The sequence below is a fragment of the Megalops cyprinoides genome, chromosome 11, assembly GCF_013368585.1.
Source record: "Megalops cyprinoides isolate fMegCyp1 chromosome 11, fMegCyp1.pri, whole genome shotgun sequence".
In the NCBI taxonomy this organism is placed as follows: Eukaryota; Metazoa; Chordata; class Actinopteri; order Elopiformes; family Megalopidae; genus Megalops; species Megalops cyprinoides.
The window spans coordinates 34,946,715-34,963,311 of record NC_050593.1 but is presented as its reverse complement, the minus strand read 5'-3'; the positions used below and the strand labels follow the sequence as shown (position 1 = coordinate 34,963,311).

Here is a 16,597-nt window from a genome sequence, read left to right as displayed (position 1 = left end):
TGCCCTTATCCTGTGAGGTGCACATTGCTCTTTTATGATCTCAGATAAACATCAAGTGTGTGTTCCTGGGTAACACCAACAAAAAAAAAAGAGATCAAACACACGTTGAATAAGCTGTCATCGTGACACTGACAGTTTACGTTTCGCAACGAGCTGGTGGGAGATTTATGAGTTTGATTAAAAGAATAGAATGGTTGGAATGGGAGCTTCATTTATTGCGGCTCAGAATCTACATCACCTCAGGGAGGATGCTAAAATACGCACTGCAATGTCTCTACTTCTCTGCCAGAGGCTAGGCAGCCTGCAGCCCGGGGAGACATGCACAGTATCTCAGCACCACAGTAACTCAGCTCTCCTCCATAGCCTCTCGGGGGCTGTCTCACCGGGCAGCAGCATGGCACACTAGTTAAGGACGTGGGCTTGTAAACCAGAGATTGCAGGGTTTATTCCGTCGCAGGGCAGCGCTGTTGTACCGTAGAGCAAGATAAGTATAATTGCTTCAGTAAATATCCAGCTGTGCAGGCAGACACCATATTTTTAAAAAAAGTAAGTTGTCTGGCATGAGGATGTCTGATAAGCAAATAAACAGTAATGATTGGCATGGCTCAGTTTCATTTGCCTGGTAATAAACCCCAGACTGGAAACTAAGGGCACTGGAGTTGGCAGTGATTTCAGAGGTGATTTATAAATACCTCAGTGGAAAGATGAAGTAACAGGAAAAAAGGACCAGGCAGAGTGTGGGTATTTATGAGGCAGGCAACTTAATGTGTCTGCAGAGGGGCCCAGTGAGGCGCATTATGTATTTGTTACAAATTGCTGGCAGTCTGATCTGACACTGAGAGTGATGACACATACATATCACAGCCATCATAGATGCTGTCGTATCGGCAGGAGAACAACGCGGACGTGAGTGTCAGTGAATATGCGCATATATAAATCCCGGCTTCCTGGAGCACTGATTTGGAGGGGTTGGCGTGACCCGGTCTGTTACGGTTACCGTGGCACCAACACACAGCTGGGCGCGGTCGGGCTGTCACACTTTCACAGTCACTGATTGCCCAAGGTGCGCTGAAATATTTACGATCTGGTACAACCACCTGAAATATAGGTCATATGATTAATGGAAGGCATTTTGTCCCTCTCCATTAAGATGTGAGAGATGCCTGGAGCCTCTGTTGCACAAACACCCACCAGAAGAATGCAGGGATATTGCTGTGGCTTCGTAGCTGTGATTATGAAATATTTACCAAGACGGCAGCCTGATCTTAGCAGTGAAACAGCAGGACCAGCGCAGTGGAGACCAACATTATGAGCCACAGTTTGCCTTCTGTACTGCATGCTGGTTCACCTGTCTGTTGCAAATTTCTGTCATTACGTTCACCAGAAAGTACACCAGTAATGAAACTATTACATACACAATCTGTAATTCAGACGAAAGCTACTCACTACCTCCATTTGCTGAACAGTTTCTGCATGCTGCAATCCATTATTTGTGGAATCAGATAATCACTGGCAATATGAGTATGCAGCTATACATATTTCTCCACTCATGTCTCTTGTGACCGTCATTTGATATGAAGTAAGGACATATATGAAGTACATATAAAACACGTACAACATATGAAGCAAGAAGAGGTTCGTTCCTCCTCGCTTATGAATGGCTGTGCACTGCTTTGTATATTATCCTGGTACTTGGCAATTTTCTGTTATCTGTTTATGACCAGCCACTATAGTTCCCTGTAGCCTTCTTCTGCTTAATGACTGAATCTAAAAGGGGATGGATTTGGATAAATCCTGGATGGAAATATCATGGGGAAACTAAGTTGCTGCTGGAAATTGTGCCAGGCTAGTAGGGCACAGTCTTCCTCTGACCATGCAGAAATCCAATGCCCCATTGCAGCGATGGGGATGCTGTGCTTTAGGAAAAGGGATCAAACCAAGGTCCCGACTCAGTTTGGTCATTAAACGTTTCATGGCACTTGTGGGTGAGCAGAATTCCCACTCTGGTCCCATAATGTGGCTAAACGAGTTTTTCTCCTCTGTGTGGTGAGTGCTTTGCTGGAAGGCGTCCAGGGAAGCAGCCCCAAGATAGCCGTGGCACACTGGTTCTGGTTAGCATGAGCCATGAGTCTTGTCACTTTAAAGAGCTCTGAGATCTGTGAAAGTGTGCCATACTGAAGCAGCTTATGGGTGCCGTTATTATGTTTTATCAGCTTCAAAGACAGCATGGAGAAGTCGTCCTACTCGGACTGGCTCATCAACAACAGCATTGCAGAACTTGTGGCCTCGACGGGTCTCCCCGTGAACATCAGCGACGCATACCAAGACCCTCGCTTCGACGCAGAAGTAAGTGCGTTTCTCACCACCAAGGCTTTGATTGTCAATATTAAGAATGAAAAACTGTAATATCCTAACCCACCACCAGGCCTTTAAGAAATCAATCATTCGAAAAACAAATTTAACAGAATGTAAAATTAATATTAGGATTATTATGCTTGTGATTTAAAAATTTTTTTTGCAGCGTATAGATTTGTGGATTGTACCGTGAAAGCCGTCCAAGCTCCGGTGTTGCCTGTTATCTTTCAGGCTGACCAGTTCTCCGGCTTCCACATTCGCTCTGTGCTTTGCGTACCCATTTGGAACAGCAACCATCAAATAATCGGTAAGTCTTCACTGCGATTGTTAGCCTGGCCGTCACAGGGCCAGTGACTATAACATTCTGACAGATGTCAAAATAAAGACTTGGCCCGTCGTTTGAGGCCCTTTGTTATTTTAATAACAGAGGGACGAATATCAAAAGCCCCATTGTTGGGTTTGTTTACACCGTTATGCAAGACATTTTTCATCCAAAACAAATGTGTGAAAGCACTCTCCACATTTGTAATTAGGGAATGTAGAGTTACTGGTTGCCTCAGCCACTTTCTGTGGAAATAAAAAATTTAGGAAATAGGACTACTGTCTGACTGCAATGAGCCCAAGCCAGTTGTCCCAGAGGTATTTTCGCCTCTGGGGCCGTTGTATTCCATTGTGAGAGCACAGCTTTGTCAACGCTGCTCTGGTACACTCCTAAATCAGCCCAGCCCAGCAATCACCTCCACTGAGAGAGACCCAGGCCCACTGAGATCTGTCTCTGGAAGTCATTAGCTTACCCTGAGCGCAAACAGACTAGCACTAGTGTAGGTTCTACTTCGCAGACCCGGACAGTCAGATGAATCAGATGAGACCAGATGAAACTTTGCAGAGACATGGTTTATTCCCCATGCTGTTTGCCTGCGTAACTGAGACTCCTGGGGAATACACCTCGTCTCTGCGAAGTAGAACCTAACAATCGGTAAGAGAAGGAGACTGCATGTTGGCCCGAGTGGAGGGGTCAGCCGGAAGCAGTCACTCCGTCATGACTTCTCTGTGTGTGGGTGGAAACCAAACGCAATGAGCAGGGTGCTTACTGACCTGGAACACTATTCAAACGCAGGGTCATGTTTCATGACCTTAAACAGGCTATAAAGAGGGCTCTTTGCAGCCATTAATAGAGACCTGAACCAGAGCTGAGAAAAAAGAAGGGTGAACCTATAATATGTCTTCTTTTATCAGGGTGAATATTATAGCTTCTTCACATTCCTGTTTTGTTCCAAATAATAGGGTATTCAGAACAGCCCTGATTTAGCACTGTGGCTAACGGATGCAGAACAGAAACACTGAAAAAAAAAGTCCCTACGTTGTCATTAGCGCAGCCGAGGAATGGCTGCATGCATTGTTTTACCAATGGTTTTAATGAACATGTGGGTGTGATTTGAGGCTAATTGGAGATCCCAGAGTGTGGGAATGGATTGTGCGTGAAAAGACAGGCCAGTCAAGACTTAATAATCAGACCGAAAAAAGGAGGAACCTTTTTGGTTTGGAAATAATTTCAGATCTGTGTGTTTTTGTGTGTGCGTGTGTGCGCATGTGTGTGTGTGTGCGTGTGTGTGTGTGTGTGTGTGTGTATCATGTCCAGGGGTGGCACAGGTGTTGAACAGACTAGATGGGAAGCCGTTCGACGACGCAGACCAGAGGCTGTTTGAGGTATGGTTCTACTCTCATGCATTTTAACCCAGTTATATGCGCTAACAGTGCTAGCAGAATATTTCAAAAGACAAATACAGTTCCCTTGGATACAAGCCACTGCTAAGCAAAGAAAATAAAGACAATAACAATTGTGTACAATGCTGAGCTTGCTGATCTCCAGTGTCAGAATACTGCAGAGAAAAAATAAAATATGAAAACTATAACAGCCATTGTTTCAGTTTTAGGTGGTTTGAATTTATTACAAAAGCGATCACACCAGGGTGCACATATACACTGCATACATTACTGTAAAAGTCTGTACTGCACATTTTTTTTATCTTCATTTGAAATTAATTTAACCAGTGTATTTATTGATTTTGTGCTTACTGCCATTGTAAAGTCCCGTAGTGAATATCATTGAATTTCTCAGGGCTGATGCCTGATTCTGCATTTCCAGTGATTTGTTGTAGTGATTGTGTGTGCATGCATGTGTGCATGTGCATGTGCATGTCCATGTCTGCGTGTGTGTGTGTGTGTGTGCGTGTGTTTGTGTGCATACGTGCGTGTGGTTTGTGTGTGTGTGTGTGTTTCCCCTGGCCCCTGCCCCTCTTACCCATGTGCCTCCTCTCTTTCTCAGGCTTTTGTGATCTTCTGTGGCCTCGGCATCAACAACACCATCATGTATGACCAGGTGAAGAAGTCCTGGGCCAAGCAGTCTGTGGCTCTGGATGTAAGGGCCAGCGCTTTACTTATTTATTTATTTAGCCAATTTCAGCTTCATTCAGACAATAACAAAATGTTTGTGTGGGATTTGGAAGAATTATCATGTGATTATCAAAGGTTAGCGACTGACTCTGCTCTGATTTTTCCACTGCGCAGCCGCTAATATAGGCCGGTGAGATCTGTGAAATGTCAGGCCCTGCTGTCTTCATCCTGCCTTTTTGCACACTTTTAAAAGTCTAAAATCTAGTCAGCTGACAAACAGCATACACGGAATCTAAAATGCAGCTAATGGATGAGCATGACATTATTTCCTACCAGGGAGGGAGAAATGTTTTTGATGTCCCAGCATACAGTGGTTTTTCCCACAACCACAGGATGGAGTTGTTATCATCTACTTATTGTTGGTCTGTTGTTGTCTAGTGTTGATCTGAGTTGGGATTACTGAGTCTTCATTTGATTAGAATTGGTCTATTTCTCATATCTCTAACTTTCCCAAGATGTTCAAAGAAAAGAAATGTGTTTTGATCTTGATGAGGCTGACTTATACTTGAATGTTGCTGTCCTGAGGTTGGTTATTTCGTAGTTAATTTTGATCAAAGCTAGCCAAGTTATAGTTTTTGTAATATTTGAGTCAGGGGACTCATTGTTATTAATATAATATGAGCACTTGGGCTAGGAAGGCCTTATACTGAAGATGATTTGGTTCCCCTTTCTTTAGATCTACTACATTTCTTTTGATGTTTTTTTTCCTCTCTTTGCCGCCTCCACTCTCTCTCCGTCCATGTTCACCTCTTCATCTCTGTCAATTTTTCTGTCTCACTCTCTTTTTCAAGCCTTCACTCACATTATATTACCAAACCTGATAACGCATTAAATCTAGAGCATTTTCAGCAGGCATTCTTAACAAAATTCTCTGTGGGGTGCTGACGCTGTAGAGACAGCAGACGCGCAGTCTGTAAAGAGCCGACATGACTGTCACACTGTCTGCACTGCAACTTGCCAGTCAGTACATTTAGTGTAGGCCAGATCTATTTTTTTTTTTTTTTTTGCCATAGATCTGTTTGACTCCTCCGTCTAGCGAGTTTATAAAAACAGAAACTATCCCTATTATGTTAAGCTTTCAGGGAAGCAGAAAGTAGTAATGAGAGGAGAAAAAAAATCGTCACTTCTGTATCACTGCAATTCTGACTGAGTCACATGTTAGTAATTGGGCTCTTTGTATCCACCCAGTTCAGAGTTCGGGGGGAGTTTAATGATATCACGTGCAGGCCGTGGGCCGTGCAGGCCGTGGGCCGTGCAGGCCACTCTGGGGGTGGGGGCAGCTGTGGGGTTTCCTCCGGGTTCTGGCTTTTTGTGAACGGGTTCAGGAAGCTCCGTGGCTGAAGCAGGACTGAGCACATGCACAGCCAGACACATGGCCTCTGGCAGTGCTGAATAAACATGACAGTGTCACATAAAGAAGCAAGAGACCTCGGCAGCTCTTCCTCTGTCTGAGTGTGAGAGAAGCACAATGGTTTCCCCCAGCCACAAGACAAGGCCAGTTTTCATGCATTCTGCCTTCGGAGACACCTTCTCCCTCCCGAAAAATGTTGCTCTCACTGAAGGGCCACTCCCAAGCTTGGGTTTTGAGGGCCTCTGAATTGTGAGGGTCACCTTACCTATGACTGGAATTGCAGAAGTGGTGAACATCGCCATCCCTCTCATGCCATGCCCAGTAATTTTTCTGTGACAGTGCCAGTGAATTTCTGAAACTAGAGCCGAATCATCTACAAAATCCATGTCTTCTAACTGTGTGAACAAATGCCACCAGATCCTTGTCCTTCGGAGTTCTGTCCAATTCCTGTCACAGATGAGTATATTGAAGGTTTCCTGTCTTAAATCTTATCTGCACCCCTCTACCCAACTTCTTCTTTTCTCGCAGGTTCTGTCTTACCATGCCACCTGTTCTAAGACTGAGGTGGACAAATTCAAGGTGAGGGCTATTGGTTTAAATAAAAGTCATCAGCCCTTTGGTCTATCACAGTACAGTATCTTCCTAGATTATCAGAATAAATGTGCCTGACATAATTTCTATTTAATCTGAAAGTAATGGAGACTCTTCCTGGAAATAGCCCAGAATGTGGAGGATGAGTCTAATATATTTTTCAACGTCTACATTTTCCAGGAATTATGGTTATAAAATGTCACAGAATTATGTATGTTTCTGGCAATTTCTGGAAGAGTCTGCTGAGGAATGATATAAGGAGAACTGTACAGCAGAGTGACAGCTCCCAGCGTTTCTTACTGGTTTACTAGCGCTTTGAAACATCTGTCAGAAGCTCTGAGCTCAAACTTGTCTTCCACAGTGCCACATACTTTTTCATGATGTTTTAGTTTCTAGTCTTTGATTGCATCTGTGATCTTCCTTTTGTAGCACAAGCTCTCTTTCAACAAACAACTCCCAAAACACACTGTGGCATAGTCTTTCAAACAGGCCCAGACCATTCCACCTTAACAGAAATGACCCACTTCTGATGGCATTAAATGAGTGCGTTAAATCAATATTTAACAATTGTAGTGCATTATTTATACCACTGTGAAGGATCCATGTTCTTACTGCAGCTGCCATGAAAACATAATGAATCACGCATCTCTGTTACGGACTGTAAGCCTGTGAAAGGAATGCATTAATGAATAGTTAGCAGCACTCTCTGTGATATTCCCCACGGACCCCTCTAAAAGCAAGCTCCGCTCGTACACCAATCCTCAGCTCAGCTGTCAGATCTCCCAGCATCCTTCTCCTCAAAGCCACGTGCTGGGAACCTTGTTCACTGAGCTCTGGGGTCTCCACTCTCAACACCGCCTACAAACGCAGACGTTTTGAACACACACAAATGTCTCTGGGAGATAATAACAAAATCTACTGCCATTCTGCATGTATGAGACGAATTGCAGAATTAGTCTGATCTGAAAAACCTGAAAAGATGAATGTTTCCGAGAAGCACAAAGATGAACTCATGCTACTGGTTTGACAAAGAGGTGAAAAAGGACAATGAGTCTGTGTGGACTGAACTGTGAATGGTTGAGAAACATTGCAAGTCTGAAATGAAATAGTAATGTCAGAACAGCAGCCATCACAGTCGTAAGACTCCGGTGGCTGTTTTATTTGTGGAGTATTTATTGTGCTGTCCACTTTGAAGAAGGTTAGCAGATTGTGCGGCCGGGTTAAATTGAGCTTGCAGAGCTTTAGTTTGTCAGGATAATGCAGCATCTCCCAATGGGAGCAAAGCTCTTTCTTACAGCCAACTTCAGAGACATATATCACATCACATTAGTGTCATTTAGCAGACGCTCTTATCCAGACTGACTTACATAGGTTACAATATACAGCTGGATATTTGCTGAGGCAATTTTGGGTTAAGTACCTTGCCCAGGGATAGGTAAATATTTGGATTTTTGCTCATCAGTGGATGATTTAAATTAAATGAAGGACTTGAACTTGTTTAAACATTTTTGAAAATAGAGGGTTTTACCTTTCTCAATCTCAGAAACCTTGAAAAATTAGAGAAACATCTGAATTTGTCTTGACAGGCGGCTAACATCCCGCTGGTATGTGAGCTCGGCATTGACAAGCTGTCGTTCGATGACTTCTCTCTGGATGTGGACGCCATGATCACTGCCGCCCTCCGCATGTTCATGGAGCTGGGCATGGTGCAGAAGTTCAAGATCGACTACGAGGTGAGGCCGCCCTGCCATGGCAGACAGACAGGGGGCGCTGTGGTATGTGTGACAGACAGGGGGTGCTGTGCTCTGTGTGACAGACAGACAGGAGGCTGTAAGCTCTGTGTGACAGACAGGGGGCGCTGTCCACGGCGCAGATCAGTCCATTCACTGGCTTTCCTCTCCTCTCCCACCGCAGACGCTGTGTAGGTGGCTGCTGACGGTGAGGAAGAACTACCGTATGGTGCTGTACCACAACTGGCGGCACGCCTTCAACGTGTGCCAATGCATGTTCTCCATGCTGACGGTGAGTATGACCACACAGTGCCGCACAGCACAGCCGAAACGCCTGCCAAGTGACCATCAGCTGGCAAAAACACTACTGCACGCACAGATAAAGAAGTGATGGGGAAATGATACAGCACGACAGTAATGACCACAGGGTGAAGCATATTTTAACAGAAACACCAGCCAAGTGCTCGTCAGCTGATAAAGAAACTACTGTACATGAAAATGAAGAAGTGATATCTATAAAGAAATGATACAGTAACGACACAGTATGATGATCAGTATACCCACAGGGTGCAGCATGCTGTAACACAAACGCCAACCAAGTGCTCATCAGCCAATAAAGAACTACTGTACGCTCAGATGTGAGAGAGAGAGATGACTCAGTGTGACCAGTCATTAAACTAACAGAGCGTTCCCTGGAAGTTCTGCAGCCAGACTAAAGCCCAGCTCTCATGGAGACTAAAGCCAAGAATTTACTGTACGCTTAGAGAAATAAATGAAAAAGAGAGAGAAATGACACAGTATGGCCACTCATTAATCTAACAGAACGTTTTCTGTAAGCTCTGGCATCGGCCTAAAGCCCAGCTCTCATGGAGACTGGGTTAAACCTGGGCTCTGGTGTTAGCAACCAGGAGCAGCAGCCCTTTTGCTAACACTCTCTGTACTGCTACAGCTGCCGGTCTTTAGGGACTGACAAATGAACTGGAGACACTGTACTATCTGCTTCCTGAGGTCATGTTTTCATCAGCTAAACGCTGCAAAGTTGCACGCCTCTCCTAGTCTGCGTCTGTCCACTCGCCCGTTCAGACGTGGGTCCCGTGGAAACGCACGTTATCGGCCTGTTTGTTTCATCGAAAGCCTCCGAGGATCGGCTCACAGAGAGACCCAGCGGCTCGCTGCAGCAGCAGGGCCTCCAGGCACATGCTTACACATGTACCCTGTGATATTTAATCACAAAGAGCAATCTGCATGCATTATTCACAGAGAAAAGGGAAACGATTTTGTGTGAGTGATTTAGAGGCAAACCCTGCCTCCTGCAGAGTTTTCTGATTAATGCTCTGTCCCTGTGTGACCCTTATGGTAATCCTTACCCTGGTAAAGCCATGCTGCTGTTGTGTGAAACATCTGAGTAGTAAATCTGTCAGTGAGCCTGAGTCATGTCCCAGTTTCACCGCAGGCTCATAACAAAGATTTTTCAGACATACTACATGTGAGTGTGGAACTGTATACATACATATTTTCTAACATACAGATTCGTCCACAATTTGTGGTTACATCACATTACATTACTATCATTTAGCAGATACTCCTATCCAGAGCAACTTACATAGGTTGCAATTTTTAGATGTTAATTTATACAACTGGATATTTACTGAGGCACTTGTGAGTTAAGTACTTTGTCCAAGGGTACAGCAGCAGTGCCTCAAAGGGGAATCAAACTAACAACATTTTGGTTACAAGCCCTGCTCCTTACCACTGTGATACTTTTCCGCCCATACACAGAACCCCCTGCCAACCTTGTGATTGGTACATCATAGCATAATTAATTGGCATATCCTTTGCTAACATTCTTGAGCCAAACTGAAAGAAGCCAAGCGGAGTAAATACTGTGAAACAGTGCGGGGCAAAGCTGCAGAATGGATGGGGTCTCCGCAGAGTTTCCCTCTGAAAGACCTTCTCCACCCCCCAGACCGCAGGGTTCCAGGAGACCCTCACCGAGGTGGAGATCCTGGCCCTGATCGTGGGGTGCATCTGCCACGACCTGGACCACCGGGGGACCAACAACGCCTTCCAGGCCAAGTGAGTGACCATCCCCCCTGGACCCACCCAGGGGGGAGCCCCTCGCACGCATTACAGTGGTCCTCTCTGGGGGTCTTCCAACCCACGGCACCACAGTCCTCAGATAGTGGGGGTCTGCCACACAGGCACATGTGAACACATTGCGAAGGACTTATGAAAGAGACTGCTCCACACAGAGGCTGTGGAGATCACTCAAGCAGCGCTCTGAATTCAGCTGCTGCTGGATCCAGGATCCGGAGATTCACTTGTTTTCTAGCACACAGTGCAGTCAGGGTGTGTAACTTATGTTTAATTATGTTGCATGTTAATCTTTCACTCACTGGCCCAACATTAAGAATATGAACATTATATCAAATGAATTTGACTATAGTGATGAGACGTGATTGACACTAGCATAATGTAAAGCAAAAGTTAGTGTGTATTTTTTGCACGGTTATTGAGCGCACGCAGTGATGGTTGAGCTGTTGTGCAGTTGCTCACTCAACAGAAAAACCTTAGCTCACAACTTAATGTACTTTACCAGAAATAGCCCGGCTAAGCAGGACCACTGCAACACAGCTACTGTATGAGCACTGTACTTACTGTGTGAAAACGACCCACCGTGTAGCCTCACAGTGGCTGTGCTGCAGTGTAATGGCAGAGTGTAATGGAGTAAACAGTGATACGCTGTGACGGCCTCCCTGTCTGTGTGTCTGTCTGTCTGTCTCTCAGGACGGGCTCAGCCCTCTCGCTGCTGTACGGGACCTCAGCCACGCTGGAGCACCACCACTTCAACCACGCCGTCATGATCCTGCAGAGCGAGGTACCCTATCCCTGCAGAGAGAGACACACTGCACTCAGAGAGGCACACTGCACTCAGAGAGACACACTGCACTCAGAGAGACACACTGCACTCAGAGAGAGACACACTGCACTCAGAGAGAGAGACACACTGCACTCAGAGAGACACACTGCACTCAGAGAGAGAGACACACTGCACTCAGAGAGACACACTGCACTCAGAGAGAGACACACTGCACTCAGAGAGACACACTGCACTCAGAGAGACACACTGCACTCAGAGAGAGACACACTGCACTCAGAGAGAGACACACTGCACTCAGAGAGACACACTGCACTCAGAGAGAGACACACTGCGCTCAGAGAGACACACTGCTTTCAGGGGTTATCAGAGACGGAGCTGAGCAAACTGCTGGCTCTAACATTGAACGCATACCAGGCAGTGTTGTACTGACTTCTGGATGCGTACAGGAAAAATTATTTTTTAAAATATATTTCATATGTATGTTTATACATACATATACATATCTTACATTACATTATTGCCATTTGAAATGTAATGTAAAGTAATGGCAATAATGTAATATTGTATACATAGTGAATATGTATGGCGAGAAAGAGAGAGAGAGAGAGAGAAAGAGAGATTGAGAGAAAGAGTGAGAGAGAAGGGGGGGGGCAGATAGAGAGACAGAGAGAGAATAGGTAATTAAAGAGATTTCTGGCTGCCAGTGGGACAGGGATTGGCCTGGCTCCATTAGGTTCATTATAGTGTCTCTGATGACACTCTAAGCTGACAAATGTTTTCTTGGAATATCATAATGGTTTCTTATGATACAGGGAGCGAATCGCAGCCCTTGCCATTAGCATATAAATGAATAATGTTTTTAATTAGAGAGGGAAAAAGCGTTTGGATTCACTCTACCAACCAGTAGGGACAATTAATTAAAACTTTACTTTTCAACCATGTTAACGCAGTCTCCCTCTCAATCTCCCTGTATGTCTCTCTCTCTCTCCTTCCCTCTCTCTCTCTCTCCCTGTATGTGTGTGCGTGTCTCTCTTTCCTTCTCTCAGTAAGTGTGCGTGTCTCTCTCTCTCATTGTGTGTGTGTGTGTGTGAGTGTGTTTCTCTCCCTGTATGTGTGTGTGCCTTTCCCCCTGTACGCTTGAGTGTCTTTCTTTCTTTCTTTCTCCCAGTTTGTGTGTCTCTCTTCTGTGTGTGTGTGTGTGTCTCTTTATCTTTTCCTGTATGTTTCTCCTTTCTCTCTCTTAAACCCTCTCATTCTCTCCTGTAATGTAGTTCTGATTTCATATTTTTAGCACACATCAAGATAAGATTAAAGCAATGTCAAATCCAACTTAAACAACAGATCATACAATGGTATCTGAGCTCAAAAGCACTACAACAGCCCCCTTCCTATGTGACTGTATTGCGGGTCAGAGTGTTGGCATCTTAGTCACAGTCAGGGCTAATATAACAACATCCTGTGTCCCCCCAGGGCCACAACATCTTCTCCAACCTGTCCTCTCGAGAGTACAGTGACCTCATGCAGCTGCTGAAGCAGTCCATACTGGCCACAGATCTCACCCTCTACTTTGAGTATGTACTGCACACACACATTCCCTGTCTGCAGACATCACTAATCAATCACCAATTAGTACATCCCACAGACCTAACCTTCTACTCTGAGTATTTACCAAACAGAGACTGTTCCTGTCTCCAGAAATCACTAATAAATAACCAATTAGTGTATCCCACAGACCTCACCCTTGAGTTTGTACTGCACGCACACCAGCCCTATCTTCAGCCATAACTAATCAATCACCAATTAGTATATAGTAGATTCCATAGAATACGCCACACACATAGTATAATTTGCTGCAGTCATTACTAATCAATCACTAATTAGTAGGTTCCATGGAACTCCCACTCTACCTTATGTGGTTTTATCACTTGAGACATGAGGATCAGCACCCACTTTTCTATTACTGAGATACAGGCCAACATTGCATCATTCAAAATAATTACAATAATGCCACACACTCATTCAACTCTTCTGATTTCAACCAAAATCCACACTTACATATGTGTAAAGCTAATGGTAAGTCTCAGAGAATGACATATACACTGTTGGCGCCAAAACCTGAATTTTGTTGCTGTAAAATTGTGAGAAAAGCTGTAAGATACCAGGGCAATATTATTTTCACAAACAAGTGAACAACTGAATTAATTCGAATTGAATTGGCTAAAACAAACATTGAAATGTTAGAGCTTACACTGCCCTCTTGTGGATATTGTATGTACCTTCATCTCAGGAACTGATATGAGACTTGTCCCTGTCGTTCTTTAGGAACAGGAACACGTTCTTTGAGCTGGTCAGTAAGGGCGAGTACAACTGGAATGTGAAGAGTCACAGAGACATGTGCAGGTAACAGCAGTCTCCTGGATGTGACAGTGTGTGTGGATGCATTCTGGCTGCTTTAACTACACCAAGGCCACATTAAGAGATAGTATCTGTGTTCAGCGGTTATTTTGCCTTTCTATGGTCAGTCTCTTACCGAGTCGATGAATTGGGCTGTAATTCCAGCTGAAAGGCCACTGAATGCCTGTAGTGGGCTCTTGACAGGGCAGGCAGCGGGATCAGTGTGTGGTGAGTGGGTCAGTGGCACATTATGGGATTTAAGTCATTGCTCCTTGGTAAATTTTTAGGTCAATGCTGATGACAGCCTGTGACCTCGGTGCTGTGACCAAACCCTGGGAAATATCGAGAAAGGTAAGTGTATTCTTTCTCACACACAGGGGAAGGGGTTTTTTTGTAGTACTGCAGTTGTACAGCAGTCTCTGTTGTGAGGATCCAGTTTTTCTACTCCTGTGCTGAAGCTCTGTATTGTCCCCCGGCCACAGATGTAAACTTCACTCTGTTGCTTTTCGGTAGGTGGCGGAGCTGGTAACGAGTGAGTTCTTTGAGCAAGGAGACAGAGAGAGGTCAGAGCTGAAGCTGACTCCTTCTGTAAGTTCAGTTCCATTTTTCTGTTTTCAGACTACCACAACCACCTTTCTCACAATCTCCAGTGCAATGTCAAAAGGTTTTACTTTATGTGAAAAGATGTTTTCATCACAGTGGCACTAAATTGACCGTTGCCTTATGTAAAGAGCAGTTTCAAAGGCAGCTCTTGAAACACTGTGACCATTGTGGTAATAGAATCCTTGAAGGTCTGCTCTAGCTTATAGTTTACAGTTTAATTTGATTATTTGTACTGTCTCAGAGGACCTGTGCATTTGACATAACTCAGAACAGTATGATCTGCCTCTTGCTTCCTTATTCTTTGAGTGAATATTTAATGGGCATGAATTAGAGCAAATAAACCTGCCCTTTTGTGTTTTACAATTATGAAGCTCAATTTAGGGCAAAATATTCTAATTTCTTTATAATTTTTCAATGATATTTTCAATTACAGTCATATGGGAAGAAATAAAAAAAACAACAAAAAAAGATATAGGACAATGGTGGTGGTTTTTAGAGCTTTGAAGACCAAACGTGGTTCGGTTGCCGTTTCTGCGGTAATTACCGCGTGTTGGCTAATCGTCTCGGGCCACATTGTTGGCCCTCTGAAGTGGTGCAGTAGCCTGGGGTTCGGAGCCCGATCCAGCCTCGTTACCATTCAGCGCGTGGGCGGCATGAATTATGCATTCAATTCCAAACTCATAACCCCGGAACTATCTCTGAAGCTCAGCTTCTCCAAACCGTCAGAAGTCCACGGCACAGCGAAGCAGGGATAGAAGGGAAAATAAAAGAAAGTATTTTATTTGTTTGTCTTCAAGGCACAGGCCAGCACTCCCCCCCCCCCCCCGGAATGCACCGGAATGCACTTACCTATTCTGGCAGTTGGCACAGTCAGGCATACAGTGATGCTGTGAGAGAATGACTTATTCCTTACCTAATACTTGGGCGGCAGTGTAGCACAACGGCAAGGAGCAGGACTCGTAACCTGAAAGGTTGCTGGTTCAATTCCTCACTGGGGCACTGCTGCTGTACCCCCTGGGCAAGGTACTTAACCTACAATTGCCTCAGTAAATATCCAGCTGTAGAAATGGATAAAAAAACAGATGGATGTAAAAACAGTAACCTGTGTAAGCTACTCTGGATAAGAGTGTCTGCTAAATTCCAATAATGTAATGTAATATATTCTCCTGCAGGGAACAGTGGTGTGTAGAACTTGGTTGTGAGGTGAATTGTGACACGGTGTTTGTGTTCCAGGCCATCTTCGATCGGAACAGGAAGGACGAGCTTCCGGGACTGCAGCTGGAGTGGATTGACGGGATCTGCGCTCCACTGTATGAGGTAGCTCTCCCCGGACTGACCCACAGACACTCCCACAGCCCCCGAGAGCCCTCGTTAAGGCGGCCTCTGCTCACAGAGAAGGCCGGCCACCTCCCAAGAGGCCCAGTCCCTGACACAAACTCAGCCACATGGAGGCAGTGGATCAGGGAAACAAAGGAGATGGTGAACATCACAGCCATATATTCCAGGCATTCCACATTGCAGAGGAAGTGGCAAAAATACATTGCTTTCACCAAAGCATGAATGTGGAGGTTGGATGGACACTGAAACGGTCATCTTATCTATGAATTGGCTGGGTAGTGATGTCATTGCTCACTGAGCCCATCCCCCTGCTGGTGAACAGGCTCTCTGATTCGACAGACGGGCAGGAAACCCTGCTGAGAGGCAGAGGTAGGCTGACTTTATCTGCTGGTGATGTGAGAGATGGAGAGAAGGAGGGATATAAGAGAGAGAGAGAGAGAGAGAGAGAGAGAGCGGTGAGGGACTGAGAGAGGGAAGAGGATTAAATCAAGGGAGAGGAAAAAAAGGGAGATAAAGAAAGAGAAAGGGAGATTGAGGGAAGGGTGTGTGTGGGTGGTCTGCTCTATCCCGTACCTGTGTTCGATTGCATGCCTTACTTCACATACACACTTCTTTGATCTAACATTGCTTTGAGCTTTGCATTGTAAACAGCTTCATTCCTACATTGCATCTCTTTAATTCAACGCTACAACTGTGTTAGATCTATTGAATTATGGGAAATTTTCCTCCTCAGATTTTCTAGCCCAAACGAAATCATACATAAAAATATATATGACAAATGCCGATCATGTATTTTAAAGTAAAAACTGTATTTCATACAGATTTAGCAATCAGTCTAGACATGCACATTTCATAATAAAAGAGGAAGAGCAGAAAGTAAAGGTCAAACACTGTGGAATT

At 44.7% G+C, this 16,597-nt stretch overlaps 1 protein-coding gene across 1 annotated transcript in view; it reads left to right on the top strand.

The window, feature by feature from the left end:
• Positions 1-16,597, top strand: part of LOC118785404 (dual 3',5'-cyclic-AMP and -GMP phosphodiesterase 11A-like) — a 39,050-nt gene that overhangs the window by 18,521 nt on the left and 3,932 nt on the right. The window contains exons 6-19 of the mRNA XM_036540018.1: positions 2,214-2,346; positions 2,587-2,662; positions 3,995-4,062; positions 4,682-4,774; positions 6,689-6,739; positions 8,338-8,484; positions 8,666-8,773; positions 10,448-10,557; positions 11,269-11,359; positions 12,833-12,933; positions 13,685-13,762; positions 14,044-14,107; positions 14,270-14,344; positions 15,593-15,676. Coding sequence (XP_036395911.1) covers positions 2,214-2,346; positions 2,587-2,662; positions 3,995-4,062; positions 4,682-4,774; positions 6,689-6,739; positions 8,338-8,484; positions 8,666-8,773; positions 10,448-10,557; positions 11,269-11,359; positions 12,833-12,933; positions 13,685-13,762; positions 14,044-14,107; positions 14,270-14,344; positions 15,593-15,676 — 1,279 coding nt within the window. The remainder of the gene's footprint in view (positions 1-2,213; positions 2,347-2,586; positions 2,663-3,994; positions 4,063-4,681; positions 4,775-6,688; positions 6,740-8,337; positions 8,485-8,665; positions 8,774-10,447; positions 10,558-11,268; positions 11,360-12,832; positions 12,934-13,684; positions 13,763-14,043; positions 14,108-14,269; positions 14,345-15,592; positions 15,677-16,597) is intronic.